This window comes from Castanea sativa, chromosome 8 (genome assembly GCF_040712315.1).
Source record: "Castanea sativa cultivar Marrone di Chiusa Pesio chromosome 8, ASM4071231v1".
Lineage (NCBI taxonomy): Eukaryota > Viridiplantae > Streptophyta > Magnoliopsida > Fagales > Fagaceae > Castanea > Castanea sativa.
The window spans coordinates 46,732,035-46,748,349 of NC_134020.1; the positions used below are offsets into that span (position 1 = coordinate 46,732,035).

Here is a 16,315-nt window from a genome sequence, read left to right on the forward strand (position 1 = left end):
GACTTGAGATTGACAAAACATTTGTAAATCTAAGGGGTCACCACCTCCTTCATACTGACCTCCCACCACCATCAAGCAACCGAAACCCTTACAAGTAATTTTTATTTTAATTTTTTCTTTTTAAATTAGGGGCTTAAACATTGGTTGGATAATTTTTATTTTAGGTATATAGGTAGAGAGAATAATTGGTGCACTGCACGATGTAAAGCTATATTCTATAATAATTTTAAATCGTCCATAAGAAACATGCCTATGTATTAATATTTCAAAATGTATATGTTTCTTTACTTTAATTTACTTTAATTTTTTTTATAATACATGTACAACATTCACCTAATCAATCATATATAAAATATTACAAAATTATCCGTGCAACGCACGGGGAACTTAGTAGGTGTAATAATTCATACATTACAATTAATCAAATCATTATTCATTGCCATGCAACAACACGACATAAAAGTTGTTCACATGTCGAATATGAAATAGAGCTAACATTTTAAATCAAAATTGAGAGGAAAATGTCAAAAAAAAATTGAACTTTTAAGGACACTATAATTTTAGGATAATATGTTTTTTAAAAGTTTTTATCAAATAGGTTTCTTTCAAACTTATTTGGGGATAGATATCCTCTTTATTCAAATTTTAGCAAAGTTAGTTAATGAGCAAATACATAGTATGCTAAAATGTTATTATAGAAGGTCTACAAATTTGAAAATCAAATTAATTTTAACTATTAATCCTGTTAAAATTTAAATTAAGAGTAAACTCAACGATGAAATTAATTTGATTTTGATTGATTTTGAAAGTTGAGACTTGAGAGGCTAAATAAACATAATTAATAATTGAGAAACCAAATGAAACCTTACCTTATAATTTGAAGGTCCAAATTAGTAATTTAGTCTAAAATTTAATACTTGAGAAAGTTGTTTCTATTCCAGTTGATATATATATATATATATATATATATTTTTTTTTTTTAAATGTTGTTGACACGCTTAAAAGCATGAAATTTTCCGTAATTATTCTTGTAATAATGTTTTGATGCATATGGGTCATCCAAAAGTTTAGATACCTCAAACAAAAAGAGAGAAAGTTTATATATATATATATATATATATATATATATATATATATATATATATATATATATTGAAAAAAATTATTTATTTATTGAGATCGTTATGGTAATGGAATGACGCCATTAGATATAACATTTCGTTTGTTTTGATGGAAAGCTTTGTACAAAGATAGTTTTCCGTATTTTCTAGTATTTGGAAATATAAAAAAAAGAGTTAAAAGAAAAATTATTTTTGGTCAACATAAATAATATAGTTTATTTTTTAGATTGTTTTCCATTAAATTTTTTTGAAAAACAATTTTATCTTACAACAAGCTAATTAAGTAAAGTTAGGGTTAAGAGATTGATTTTTAACTCATTTAAGATTGTTACTAAACATAGGAAGATGAGATAATTTAATAGAAAATATTTTTTTTAAATGACTCATTTAAAAAAATAAATTATTGACGAAACAAACAAGAGTGTAAGTATAATTGTCCGTGGACGAGGATGTCGTGTCACGTGTGGGCTGGTCAAATTAGGTTTGGGTTACGCCTCAATTTGATTTAGGCAGGACCTTTCGGCCTTTTTCTCATGGGCCATTAATGTTGTACCCATTGCACATGACTCCACACGTCTTCACGATTCTTATTTAAAAAGGAGTAAGGCTAGGGACACATAATTTTGCACAACTTTGTGTCACAACTTACCATGTGGCAAGATGTGATTAGTTAAAGTGTGACGATGAATTATGTAGGGACATACCTTTACCAATCATAAACTCTAGCCACGTGCAGAGTCATGGCAAATTCACCTCTGTGGGGTCCCTAGCTGCGGAACCAAGGGATTTTTCAATGCACAGACTATATATGTTTAAATTACAGCCTGTTTTAGCAAGTCTTTCCACCGCGCGTCAATGGAGAAGATAAGTGGCAAATTTACCTCTGTGGGGTCTCTGGCTGTGGCACCGAGGGATTTTCCAATGCACCGACTATATGTTTCAATTACAGCCTGTTTTAGCAAGTCTTCCTTATTCAATTTCCAAGTCAAGTACCATGTAGTGCTAATCAGGAAAAATAAGTTAATGATGAAGGAAGAAGAAAATAAGTTAATACAAAAACGTTTGTTTTATTTTAGTTTAGAGTAATACATTATTCGTTGTGATATTTGTTTTCGCTAGTGAATCGGATTTTTGTGATGGCCTCTGGCTCTCTTTTTGTTTTCTTTCTTCTCACAAACCTCTTACTGCTTCACTCAGCTGAAGAAGAAAAGAGCACGCACCCAAATTGTCCGTCCTTTCAATGTGGAAAAGTCGGCACCTTTGGCTTTCCATTCACCAATGGCTCACAGCCATCGTGCGGTTTACTGCCAGTAAATTGTGACGAAACACCTCCGATGATCCAACTGCCACTGGGCTTGAGTGGAAAACCATATGAAGTCATAAACATCTCGCACACAAACTCCAAACAATCCATACGTATCAAGGACTTTTCGCATTTGGAATTCTTGAATACCAGTGAATGCCAATACTTAAATCAATTTTACTCTTCCCAATTCTCCATTTATCTCTTTTAAACTCACCACACCCAATCTGACCCTATTTAAATGCAGTCATTCTCCTAATATTACTTCCAGTATGAATTTTGAAGGTGTGAGCTGCGGAGAATATGATCTCTACTTCAATATATCGAAACTTGGTTTTGCTTCTCAATGTTCAATCCTTCAGCTCCCGGTAGAAGGGGACGCAGTTAAAAATCAATATGAATTGGTTGCTGAGCACGACCTTGAAATACATGTATCTGATGCTTGTAGCAGTTGTTATAGTAGAGGAGGCCTATGAAAACTTGGCAAGGAGCGAAATTTTAGTTGTTCCATTACGCACATTACAGAGAAAGGTATAGACATCAGAATAACTCAAAATTTTTCGGTCCTACAGTTACACACACATATATTGAATATGCTTATAGAGTTCTTTGCATATAAATTTCTTTACGTTCTTATGTTATAGTAAACCCTAATACAAGTGCTATATCATATTAGTTTATGAGAAATAGAAATAACGCTGTTCCATGCCACAATCCACGTACCTCTCGTCTGCAGCACTAGATTAAGTAGAATCTTCAAAGAACACCAATTTAATAGTAATGTTCTTTTCTGCTTTTGATACAGGGAGTAAGAGAATGAATGTGATGGTGATAGGTAACATATTTATTTAATCAATTTTTTTTTGTTAATACTAATGATAGGACATGCCATTCTATAGAACTCAAATAATTCGATAAGGAAGCGATGTAGTGTGTCTTCAACACAAAAACTGCGACCCCCTCTTTTTTACCCTTCCTCACGGTGTATCTAATTATCCAATCTTTAGAGTATTATTCATGCAATGATATAAGGTTCCGCTGTTAGTTTTTGGTAATTCCTCCATTTGCTCCATTTTTTATCATTCCATATTATGTACTAGTATGTATGGAAATTCATCGATACAAAGGCTAAATTTTTCACAGTTCAATGATTTTACTCCAAGGGAAGCTCCTTGTTACTTGTCAATCAAAACCTAATCCCTTTATTCTACCTAAGGTAGATGCCTAGACATCCTTAGCATGTGCTTCTTCATTGCTAGTATCGTGACATCACATAACTTCATAATCTTTATTCTTTGATTACAGTTACAGCCACCTTATCTATCGGAATTGGAGTTATGATGGTTATGATTATCTGCTGCTTCTTAAGAAAGTTCTCATCCATTAAAAGTATATATTTTTGGAAGAAGGAAACTCTAACTCAACAGAGTGTCAAGGCCTTTCTAAGGAATGATGAACCTCTTGTTATTAGAAGATACAGTTATTCAGATATTAAGACAATGACCAAGTCCTTCAATGATAAATTAGGACAAGGGGGCTATGGTAGTGTTTATAAGGGGAAGTTAAAAGACGGATGTTTTGTGGCAGTGAAGGTTTTGAATAATTCGAAAGGTAATGGAGAGGAATTCATTAACGAGGGTGCAAGCATTAGTAGGACCTCCCATATCAACATTGTCACTCTTAAGGACTTTTGCTTTGAGGGTTCTAAAAGAGCTCTTATCTATGAGCTTATGCCTAATTGATCTCTTGACCAGTTCATATATAAAAGAAATCCTTCAGATTCTAATCAACGATTGGGGTGGGAAACATTATACAACATTGCAATTGGCATTGCACGAGGCTTAGAGTACTTGCATAGAGGTTGCAACACACAAATTTTGCATTTTGACATAAAGCCTCACAACATTCTTTTGGACGAGAACTTTTGCCCAAAAATTTCTGATTTTGGCCTTGCAAAGATATGCCCAAGAGAAAAGAGTATTATATCAATGGTGGGTGCAAGAGGGACTACAGGATATATTGCTCCCGAAGTGTTTTGTAGAAATTTTGGGGGGATTTCTCACAAGTCATATGTTTATAGCTATGGAATGATGGTTTTAGAAATGGTAGGAGGCCGAAAGAATATTGATGCTAGTGTTGATTTTACTAGTGAGATATATTTTCCACATTGGATTTATAAGCGTCTTGAACTAAATGAAGAATCAGGTTCTGCTAGGCCTTTTAAATGAAGGAGATGAAGACATTGCGAGGAAGATGATAATTGTGAGTTTATGGTGCATACAAACTGACCCATCAAACCGACCATCAATGAGTAGGGTGGTCGAAATGTTGGAAGGGAGTTCCGACTCATTGCAAATCCCCCCCCCCCCCCCCAAACCTTACTTTTCTTCTCCCCCAAGATCACTGTTAGGTTCTTCCACTGTAATGGTGTCACCGCAGTAGGACCCTATGTACTAAAATACACCCCTTCTTTTAAGGGAGTATAGTAGGCAATGAACTTTGTGAACTGTATTTATTTATAGCTTGACAATGAACATCTTTTCTTTGTTTATTAAAATATATGATGAAACCTAACTTTATGGCCTCACAATGAATTAGTAATGCCAAAAGTCCAGTAGTATTTGAGTACTACGATTTGTGTCTGTTTGGGAATAATTTATTTAGCTTTTTGTTGAATTTTTTTTTTTTTTTGGTTTAAAATGTGTTAAAGTATACTTATATTTTGAAAAGGTAAAAAAAAGTGAGGTTTTAAAAAACGTATAAAAGCTAGAAGGCAAAATGTTAGCTTATAAGCTAGACCCAGCACACAAAATTAGCCATACTAAAACTTAAGTATATTGTAATTCAAAACTAAAATGAAAGTGCTACATATTGGGAAAAAATATTTTAGTAACCATAATTCTGGATCTTATCATAAAATATTTAATCAATATTGCTTATAGTTTAAATTCTTCCATTGAATTAATTGGAAATACCTATTCCATTGGAAATACCATTAACCTTGTGTTTGGATGAAAATTTTGTTAAATACACAAATGATGGCATTTACATCCTCATTATTTAAAATCCTGTCATTTATAAATCCTGTCAAGTTTGGACATGATCAGAATTTGTTGAATCCTTAAGTAGAGTATATTGGTTGGATCACTTAAAAAAAAAAAAAATCTATAAAATAAGTAGTTTCCATATTTTGAAAAAGAATATTTCAGTGACAAGTGCATTATTTTGTTTTTCAATAGATATCCCAATTTCATATTTAGAACAAGGGTAGTGGATGCATTGTCAACGTATATACAACATAACTGAATATATAAAAGAAATACAAATTTTGTTTTCAGTTGAGATCTTGCAGTAACAATATTGCTCCAAAATGCATGAACCTTGTTTTCTGTAAGAAGCATTCAATTCCCATCACAAGTTATGGCTTTTGTACAGTTACTTCCGGAATCTAGAGTCGCTTTACTGGTTCAAGATCATTCTCATTGTCACTATTAAAATCTGACTCAAGATCATGCCTCTAAATAACCAGTGTCCTTCAAAAACTTGTGTGCTCAATAGACAAATCAAACATCTAGATATGTACATATCCATATTCTTGCTCGTTCTTTATTTATTTATTTATTAGAGAGATGAAACATGACCAATAACATGTAACCCAATTCTATACTCTTAATATGAATTTGCTAAAACCATTGCTGTAGTGGAGTAGATCAAGGCATGGAACAGAAATAGTAGCAGCACTTGTATTAGGATTTACTATATATAACATTAGATTGTAAAGAAAGTCATATGCAAATGCAAAGAACTCTATAAGCATTTTCAATACATGTGTGTGTACGTAGCTCAAAATTTGTGTGTGTTATTCTGACGTCTTTACCTTTCTCTGTAATGGCACATTGAAAATTTCCCTCCTCGTCATGTTCGCATAGACCCCCTCCACCGTAACAACTGCTACAAGCATTAGATACATGCACTTCAAGGGGGAACTCAGCAGTTAAATTTAAGTCATCTGAATGCTCTTTTACTGGGACCTGAATAATTGAACATTCAGAAGGAAAACTGGGAGAACTGTCGTTGGAAAGTAGAAATTATTGTCTCTGCTGTTCATTTTCTTAAAATTTTTAGAGAAAGTAACCAAGAGCATGATTGCATTTAAATAGAGTATGATTAGGTGTGGTGAGTTTAAAAGAGATAAATGGAAGAGTTGTGAAAAGTAAAATTGGTTAAGTATCCGCATTTTTGGGAGTTTTCTCTTTACTTCTTCAGCTGAGTGAAGAAGCGAAAGGTGTGAGAAAACAAAGAAAACAAACAGAGAGACAGAAGCCATCCCACAATTCCCAATTCACTAGCAAAAAACAAAAATCACAACCGAGAATCTAAATACTCTAAACTAAAGCAACGTGTTTGTATAACTTCTTGTCTTCTTTCTTCACTATATAATATGTGGTTTCTCTAATTAACATTGTACTTGACTACTTGGAAAGTGGATATAAATGACTTGTGAAAAAATAGGCTGAAATAGGTGGGGTACCCATGTTAATTCTCAAACATGCTCTATGCATTGAGGAGTTTCTACTTTCTACTCATCTTCCCCATTCAAGCTCAGTGGAAGACTCACTTAACTCCCCGACTCTTCAAAACCTCAGACCAGTCAAAAGTTTGTAGTGGAAATCATTCGACTGGTTTGAATCGTGAATACGTGTGGACTGGAGTCTTTGTGAATTGAGTACAAAACAGATAATCAATTGCCCCCTAAAAATGGAAAATGCTAAGACTACAACTTGCTCACGTGGCAAGTCTTGAGTGATGGAGTAAAAGTGGTGGATCCACAACTCCACCACTCATGACTTACCACGTAAATAAGTTATGGCAAAAGTTGTGATCCTATCATTACTCTAAAAAATGGGGCTTGAATCATAATGGAGCTAAACCGTACATAATCTTGACCAACCCCCTTGCCATCTTACTCCTCGGACACACCTATGGTATGTGGTGCCCGTGCCATTCCATAATCCATATTATTTGATCCCAATATTATTGAAACTTGAAAGATAATTAGATAAATGATATATCTAATGGGCCATATCCACTGAGAAAATTACATAAAATGGTTAGGGGCTTGCTTAGATAAGGTTTTTCTTCAACTTACTACGTGGCGATTTATAAGACTGTCTACGTATAATATTTAAACAAGTCATATGATTTATAAGAAATGTCATATATGACTAAAAGTACATGAGAATAGTGTTTTTAACCTCCATGTGATGGAATGGAGGAAATTTTTTTAAAACTGGTTTGGAGGTAAAGTTTTTCCTGCAAGTATTGCACTGTCCAAGGTCCAGCTAGAGTCCAAACCATTGTCGAATGTCAAATGCTCAATTTCCATTTGAAAAATAAAAAATAAGAGCTTTAGTGTTACATTAAAGTTTAGCTGGAAATTAATTTGGAACTATCTACCTCTAACTCATTATATGGCCATTGAAGAGATTAGCCATATGTAATTTTAGTCACATGACTTTTTTAATGAATCGTGTGACTTCTTTAAATAATATGCATAGATAGTCTTATAAATCGTCATTTAGTGAGTTGGAGGAGATAGCTGCAACTTGGATTGGAGTTAAATTTTGTCCAATCCATGGCCAACTCGATGCCTAGACCCTACTTGTCCCAAAAATTTATAACGGGTCCAAAGGCTCCCATTACATAAAGAAATGGGTGGATTTCACATTCTTTCCCCCACTTCAAAGAAGGCCCAAACAAATATGGAGCCTATAGAAATCCAACCCAATTAAAACCTATATTATTTCACCCAAAAAAAATGTAATAAATGTGCTGAATAATCATTGAAAATTAATTTTCCTAAGTAAGGGAGATGTTAATAAAGCTTATATATAAAAAATTAATTAGCAAATTTGCATGTAAGAAGAGCAATTTTAAAATAAAAAAAAATTAATATAGAAAGTTGAATAGATTACATTTATTATTAAATAAAAAAAAGCCACTAAACTCTATCGCATTTAAATAGGGTCTGCATGGGTGAGGTAATTTCATAGAAGATTAATAGAGAGTTGGGAAAAATAAAACTGGTTAAGAATTCGCATTTTTGGCCAGTCAAGTAATCTGAAAGTAAAAAGTCCTTGATACGCATGGACTCTGTGGTTTTACTGTTGGTGTGTTTATAATTTCTTTAAGGCCCTCCAAGTCAACCCCAGTTGGATTGTAGGAGGTGTTTTGTCACAATTTACTGGCAATAAACTGCAATTTGGGTCTGCGCTATTGGGGAATGGAAAGCCAAAGATACCGAATTTTCTACATTGAAAGGGCGAACAATTTGGTTGTTTTCTCTTTTCTTCTTCAACTGAGTGAAGCAGCGAGATGTGTGAGATAACAAAGAAAACAAACAGATAGACAGAAACCATCCCAAAATTCCCGATTCAGTAGCAAAAACGAAAATGACAACCAAGAATGTATTTACTCTAAACTATAACAACGTGGTTGTACAGCATCTTCTTTCTTCACTATATATAGTATGTGGTTTCACTGATTAACACGGTAGTTGAATTGGAAATTGGATATGGAAGCCGTGTGAAAACTGAAAACAGGCTGAAATAAAATGAAAATCAGAACAAGTTCGGATACCCATCTGAAACACATGGTCTGTGCATTGGGAAATCCCTTCATGTCAATGCCAGAGAGTCTCCACTGAGTTTCCTGCTCATCTGACCCCATTGACACGCAGAGGAAAGACTCACTTGCCTCTTCAAAACCTGAGAACAGTCAAAAAAGTTTGTTGTGGAAATCCCTGTGGCTTGTTTCAATCGTGGTGGAGACGGGTAGAGTCGTGTGCATTGGGTAGTGAGTACAGTACACGGACATGCCATTGGTCTGTGATGTCATTACTTATTCCAAAGTCCATACTGTATAATCCCCAGACTATCGAAAATATATCTTTTTTTTTTTTTTCTTTCAGAAACATCGAAAAATAAATCTAATAGAGCACAATATATGCTACTGAGAAAATTACATAATATGGATAGGGTGGATATTATTCAGCATATATAATTATACACCAAATTTAATGACACATTCTTTCTAAATATTTGAATTCCTCGCCGTCTTGACCAGATCTAACAAGAGCTCAATGTAAGATTAAACTACATCATAGTATGAAATTTTTTGACTATAATAGTATTATTGTTAAACCTTTTTTTTTTCTTGTATATTGCACGGGTTAACGACAAGACTATATTAGAAGAAACGCCATAAAGTCAGGTCTCATCAAATATTTTAAGCAATATAGAAAAGATCTTCCTTAACAAGCAAAAAAATAAATATAGTCAACAAAGTCCATACCTCCTATAGAGTCAATGTTTCCCTTAAAAGAAAGTATATTTTAGTGCGTACAGTCATATTGGATTGACATCATTACAGTAGAAGAATCTATCGGTGATCTTGGTGGAGAAGACAAGTAAGGTTTGGCGGGATTTGCAAAGATTCAAGACTCCCTTCCAACATATCCACCACTTTACTCATCGATGGTCGGTTTGAGGGGTTAGTTTGTATGCACCATAAACTCACTATTATCATCTTCCTTGCAGTGTCTTCATCTCCTTCCTTTGAAAGGCCTAACAATCCTAATTCTTCATTTAGTTCAAGATGCTTGTAAATCCAATGTGGAAAATATATTTCACTAGTAAAATCAACACTAACATCAATATTCTTTCAGCCTCCCACCATTTCTAAAACCATCATTCCATAGCTATAGACATCTGACTTATGAGAGATCCCTCCAAAACTTCTACAAAATACTTCAGGAGCAATATATCCAGTAGTCCCTCTTGCACCGACCATTGATATAGTACTCTTTTCTCTAGGGCATATCTTTGCAAGGCCAAAATCAGAAATTTTTGGGCAAAAGTTCTCATCCAAGGCTTTATGTCAAAATGCAAAATTCGTGTGTTGCAACCTCTATGCAAGTACTCCAAGCCTCGTGCAATGCCAATTGCAATCTTGTATAATGTTTCCCACCCCAAATGATGATTAGAACTTGAAGGATTTCCTTTATATATGAACTTCTCAAGGGATCCATTAGGCATAAGCTCATAGATAAGAGCTCTTTTAGAACCCTCAAAGCAAAACCCCTTAAGAGTGACAATGTTAACATGGGAGGTCCTACTAATGCTTGCAACCTCATTAAGGAATTCTTCTCCATTACCTTTTGAATTATTCAAAACCTTCACAGCCACAAAACTGCCGTCTTGTAACTTCCCCTTATAAACACTACCATAGCCCCCTTGGCCTAATTTATCATTAAAGGACTTGGTCATTGTCTTTATATCTGAATAATTGTATCTTCTAATAGCAAGAGGTCCATGATTCCTTAGAAACGCCTTGACTCTCTGATGAGTTACATTTTTCTTCTTCCAAAAATTAATACCTTTAATTGACGAGAGCTTTCTCCAGGAGCAGTAGATTATAACCATCAAAATTCCAGTTCCAGCAAAAAAAGTGGCTGTAATATATATAAGAATAGAGGTTATGAAGTAATATGGTGACACGACAATAACTCAAACTACATGTTGATAATGTCTTGAAGCTCAATTGCATTTTCTCGTGGTGACACAAGAGTAACACTGAAGGACATGCTAAGGATGACTTGGCATCCAATACTATAAGCAGATTAAAGGATATATGTTTTGATGGACTGGAGATCGGGAGCCTTGGAGGAAAATCATGAACTATGAAAAATTAGCAATTTGTACCGATGGATTTCATACAAACAAGTGCATGGTATTGAATTATAAAAAATGGAGCAAATGGAGCCATTACCAAAACTGATAATAAAACCTTATATCATTGCATGAATAATACTCTAAAAGATTTAATAATTAAACACACCGTGAGAAGGGGTTAAAAAGGGTCACAGCTTAAGTGTTTAATACACACTAGATCACTTCCATATGGTATCATTTTTTGTTCTATAGGATAGAATGTCCAAGCAAACATGTAAATATTAGTATCGACAAAAAGATTTGATTAAAGAAGTATGTTACCTATCACCGTCACGTTCAACCTCCTACTCCTTGTATAAGAATCTGCAAAGAACATTACCATTAATTGAATAATTAAAAAAAAGAGTAATTAATGCAGCATATTGACACAGAAAAAATTGGAATTCTTTGAAATCTCAACAGTATTTAACAAAGAGCAATGAACTTCGGTGTACCTTTATCTGATATAGATTTTATAGCAAGAAAGTTCAATCTATTTCTATTTTCCTAAAAGAAGGAGCCACTCTGAATTTACTAAATCTAGTGCTGCAGAAGAGTGGTATGTGGATCGCTTGTGGCATAGAATAGAGTAGCAGCAAGTCATATACATATATTAAGAATAACTAATACATAAAAACAAACGAAATTTATAAGAATTTTTGCTAATTTGAAAATTCCCATGTCAATACCTCTTTCCAAATTGGCACAATAAAAAATTCCCTACTATAACAATTGGAACATTCATCAATCACATAAACTTCACTATAAAACTCTGTGGTTAATCGTTTCATAGTAACATGAGCAGATTGAGAGATGATTTCAAAAGTGTACTGTCTTCCACTGCTCTGTAGTTGGATCTTTGGAGGTATTTTAAAAGTTCTCTTTTTATAACTAAGCAAGTTGCACAAAATACTTTCTGGGTGTGAGCCATTTCAGAATAGGAAGCCTACCAGTAACAAAGTTATTTGTATTCTCATAAACTAATTCTGAAACAAATATTAATAGGATAAAACTATTGCTGTAGAGGAGTGGATCATGGCATGGAATAGAAATCGCTGCACTTGTAATAGGATTTACTATAACATAAGAATGTAAAGAAACTTATATGCAAAGAAATCTATAAGCATTTTCAATATATATGTGTGTAGGACCAAAAAATTGTGTTATTCCAATATCTATTACTCTCTGTAGTGGTACAATGAAAGTTTCCCTTCTTGTCAAGCACACATGGACTTCAAGGTTTGCCAAATTGAATTCCCCGTGTGTGTGTATATATAAATATATATATATATATATATATATATATATATATATATTACTATACTAATACATTCTTGTTTGTAAATTCCAAATTGAACACTCAGAAAGAATACTCTCATAAGCCTTGTTTATATGACTCTAGTAGATATTATAGTCTCCGCATTTTTTTCCTAAAAATTGGAGCGCCACTATCAAGAGTGTGTTTACTTTGAAATAGGGTCAGATTGGGTATGATGAGGTTAAAAGATATTAATGGTGAATTGGGAAGAGCAGAATTGAGAAAGTATTTTCAATTACCGGTATTCAAGTAATCCCAAAGCGAAGGGTCCCTGATACGTGTGTTTGTTGTGGTGTAATCATAATAGATGTTTATTACTTCATATGGTAGTTCACTCCCCTGACCCAGTGGCAGTAGGATCTACGGAGATGTTCTGTCACAATTTACTGGCAGTAAACCTAGATGAGTGAAGTGGCAAGAGGTGTGAGAGAAGAAAGAAAACAAACAGAGAGACACAAGCCATTCCAAAAATTCCCGATTCACTAGCAAAAAACAAATATCACAATTCACAAACAAGAGCGTATAGTAGCAGCACATGTATTAGGAATAACTTCAGCATAAAAAAAAATATACAGGAGTTTATATCCATATTCATGAATGTACATGTGTGTGTGCATCAAAACATTTTTGTGTTATTCCAATGTCTATACCTTTTCCTTCTTTACCATAACAACTGCTACAATCTTCAGATACATGCAATTCAAGGTCGAACTCAGCAATTAAATTCAGTTCATCTTCATGTGAAGTCTCGTTTACTGGCAGCTGAATAGTTGTACATTCAGGAAGAAAGCTCCAAGAAGCCTCGTTTGAAGGACTATAGTAGATATTATAGTCTCCGCAGATAATTTTTTTAAAATTTCTAGGGGAAGTAATATGAAGGGTGCGATTGCATTTGAATAGGGTCCGATTGGGTGTGGTGCGTTTAAAAGAGATCAATGAAGAGTTGGGTAAAGCAAAATTGTCTAAGCAATTGCATTTATTGGTATTCAAACATTTCCAAAGCCAATGGTCCTTGACACGGATGTGTGGTGTGGTGTTAGTATAAGAGATGTTTATAACTTCATATCGTCTTTCACTCCACCTGTCGCCCGGTGTCAACTGGATCATCGGATGTGGTTCGTCACACTTTACGTGCATTAAACCGCAAAATGGGTATGGGGGTGGGATTTCGGTGAATGGGAAGCTAATGTTACCTAAATTTCCACATTGAAAGTGCCGACAATAATCCTTTGCTCGCTTTCCTTCTTCAGCTGAGTGAAGCAGCACGAGGTGCGAGAGAACAAAAAAAAAAACAGAGAGACAGAAGCCATTCCAAAATTCTCGATTCACAGGGAAAGAAACAAGAATCTATTATTCTAAACTAAAACATCGTATTTGTATGACTTATTTCCTCGTTTCTTCACTATATAACATGTAGTTTCTCTGATTAACACGCCAGTTGACTTGGAAGTTGGATACGGAAGACTTGAAAAACCAGACTGAATTTAGAGCAAGGTGGGGTAGCCATGTGAAGAATGGTCTGTGCCTACTGGGGAGTTTCCTACTCATCTTCCCCCATTGACCCACCGCATAAAGAGATTTGACTCTTCAAAACCTCTAATAAACGCTCAAAAAATTGGGGAAGGAAATCTTTGCGGCTGGTTTGAACCGTCAACTACTCCATGAAGTACGTGTTGCAGTGTTGGCTCTCTAATTCTCGTGTACAATAAATTTCAAAGGATAAAAAATATATACACTAGCGATACGCGCCTGTCTCATAATTAAAAATAAATGTTTGCTTTATGGTCGACTACAATTTTTTGTAAAGTAGAAAAATAGGAGGAAACCTGTTTAAAGAGGTCAAAAAAATTTTGGCATCTTCGAAAAAATTATAACGTGGCAGGCACCACTGGGACATAGACATGACTTCCGGGCCATGGTCACTTGTGAAGTAGGAGACGGGGTAAACGGAACGTTTTGACAATGGAACCCAATTTATGGTGAAATAGGTGAATACTTCTATTTCAGAATTGTTTCTAATTTTCTGCAGACTCTTCTCTGTGGAAATTTTAAACAAAACAGAGAAATGGATTTATCTTTCTTTTGGCGTATTGTTATATTTCTAGTTCATGGGCTGCCTCTGTTCAGCGAGAGTGAAGATAATATGACGAAACATCATTCACATCTCATTTCTTAATTAAATATTTAAACGTGTGGAAAAGAAGATATCAAGTCAAATGTTAGAGGATACTATGTATTTGCTCATTAACTAACTTTGTTAAAGTTCAAATATAGAGGATATCTATCCCCAAATGAGTTTGAAAGAAACCTATTTGACAAAAACTTTAGAAAACATATTATCCTACAATTATATTGTGTCCTTAAAAGTCAAAATTTCTTTTGACATTTTCCTCTCAATTTTGATTTAAAATGTTAGTTCTATTTTATATTCGACATGTGAAGAACTTTTATGTCCTGCTGTTGCGTGGCAATGAATAACGATTTGATTAATTGTGATATATGAATTATTACAATTTGCTGCAATTTAGTCCTCGACAAACATTGTGCAATGGTGGGTTTGATATTTATTTATTAGCAAATTACAACTTATCTACATGTAGTTTGATTGAAATTTAAGTTACTTACTTGTGGTTTAAAATTTGACACTTTATCCATATGAGATTAGCTCAGTTAAAGTTCCGTAACCCATTTCCATTAAAAACAACGCTCAAAAACACAAAAAACATAAAAATACAAAAGAAAATAGGATCAAAAAGATGTTGGTAAAGATAAAAGACGAAGCTTCCTTTGCCTAAACTAAAGTCATCATCCAACTCAATTGATTATGGATTCGCATTCTTCAATTCAGTCCACAAACAAACTTCCTACAAGCAAATCAAAAGCTATTGAATCGTGATGATATATGTATCAAAAGCTATCTATGGGTAAGAAATCCTTATTAAGATGAGAATGATGGGTTTGGCTTTCTTATGAACAACAAGTTGCTGGGTTTTTGCAAATCTGGGTTGTAAGTTGTGTGTTGATGGTGCGCTTGGGTCTAAGGTTGAGCCTCTTCCTTAACGACTTGAAAGTTGTTTCATTCGAGATGGTCAAAGAAGAACACCAGAAAGCAAGTTCTGCTTTTGACTTTCTTTCATGACCTTAAATTTGAAGGAAGCTCATCAGATGCAAATTTGCTACAAAAGAGGGAGCCTCGTTAGGCTGGATGTCAACAGCCATGGTTGACACCCTATAACCCATGTAACTGTACACTATTGTCTTTTGAATAATGTATATTCCTCTTGTACTGAGGTCTGGCATTTTGTTTTTCTTTAGCCTGACCTCATCTTGTAATTTTAAGGATTTTTGTGGATTAGATGCTTGCTTTGAAATTAGTGAAGGAATTTGTTTCTTTTATGATATTTATTTGAATCTGCGCATTTGAAGCAATGAATGTAAAAGCAAGTTTGAAATGTTAAGACATCAAATAAAAATTTTAACCAACCAACTTTTGATCTTATTTTCTCTTATATTTTCTTCTTTTTTTGTGTTTTTGGTCTTTCTTTGTTTAGACCGCCGTATGGGACAAGATTCTTACAAGTGACAATCTATGTGGTAGAAGGTTTGATTTTGTTGACTAGTGCATTATGTGTTGTTGTAATGGGGAGACGGTAGATCATTTATTACTTCATTGTGGAAAGGTTTATCGGTTGTGGAGCTTAATTTTTAGATCTTTTGGGATTTCATGGGTTTTGACAAGATCGATTGCAGATACTCTTTTTGGTTGGTGAAATTGGTTAGGAAAGCATTCATCTAGCATTTG

At 34.1% G+C, this 16,315-nt stretch overlaps 1 protein-coding gene and 1 pseudogene across 1 annotated transcript; one reads left to right on the top strand and one right to left on the bottom strand.

Annotated features, from left to right (window-relative positions):
* The first annotated feature begins 2,257 nt into the window (after positions 1 to 2,257).
* Positions 2,258 to 4,881, top strand: LOC142606604 (LEAF RUST 10 DISEASE-RESISTANCE LOCUS RECEPTOR-LIKE PROTEIN KINASE-like 2.4; annotated as a pseudogene).
* A 4,811-nt stretch (positions 4,882 to 9,692) lies between these two features.
* Positions 9,693 to 14,554, bottom strand: LOC142607208 (LEAF RUST 10 DISEASE-RESISTANCE LOCUS RECEPTOR-LIKE PROTEIN KINASE-like 2.4). The gene is made up of 3 exons (XM_075778635.1): positions 13,164 to 14,554; positions 11,478 to 11,519; positions 9,693 to 10,936 (listed from the first exon to the last, which is right to left on the bottom strand). Exons 1-3 carry the CDS (start codon positions 13,648 to 13,650, stop codon positions 10,173 to 10,175), a joined length of 1,293 nt encoding a protein of 430 aa, XP_075634750.1. The 5' UTR covers positions 13,651 to 14,554; the 3' UTR covers positions 9,693 to 10,172.
* Between the last annotated feature and the right edge of the window lie 1,761 nt (positions 14,555 to 16,315).

What these genes read in the sequence shown, in the direction of transcription:
- LOC142607208 (XM_075778635.1), bottom strand. Translation starts at nt 13,650, where the DNA reads ATGCACGTAAAGTGTGACGAACCACATCCGATGATCCAGTTGACACCG. An exon ending in TTATGGTAAAGAAGGAAAAG is followed by an intron (nt 11,520 to 13,163) that starts GTATAGACATTG and finishes TGTTCTTTGCAG; the next exon opens with ATTCTTATACAAGGAGTAGG. An exon ending in GTTGAACGTGACGGTGATAG is followed by an intron (nt 10,937 to 11,477) that starts GTAACATACTTC and finishes TATATATTACAG; the next exon opens with CCACTTTTTTTGCTGGAACT.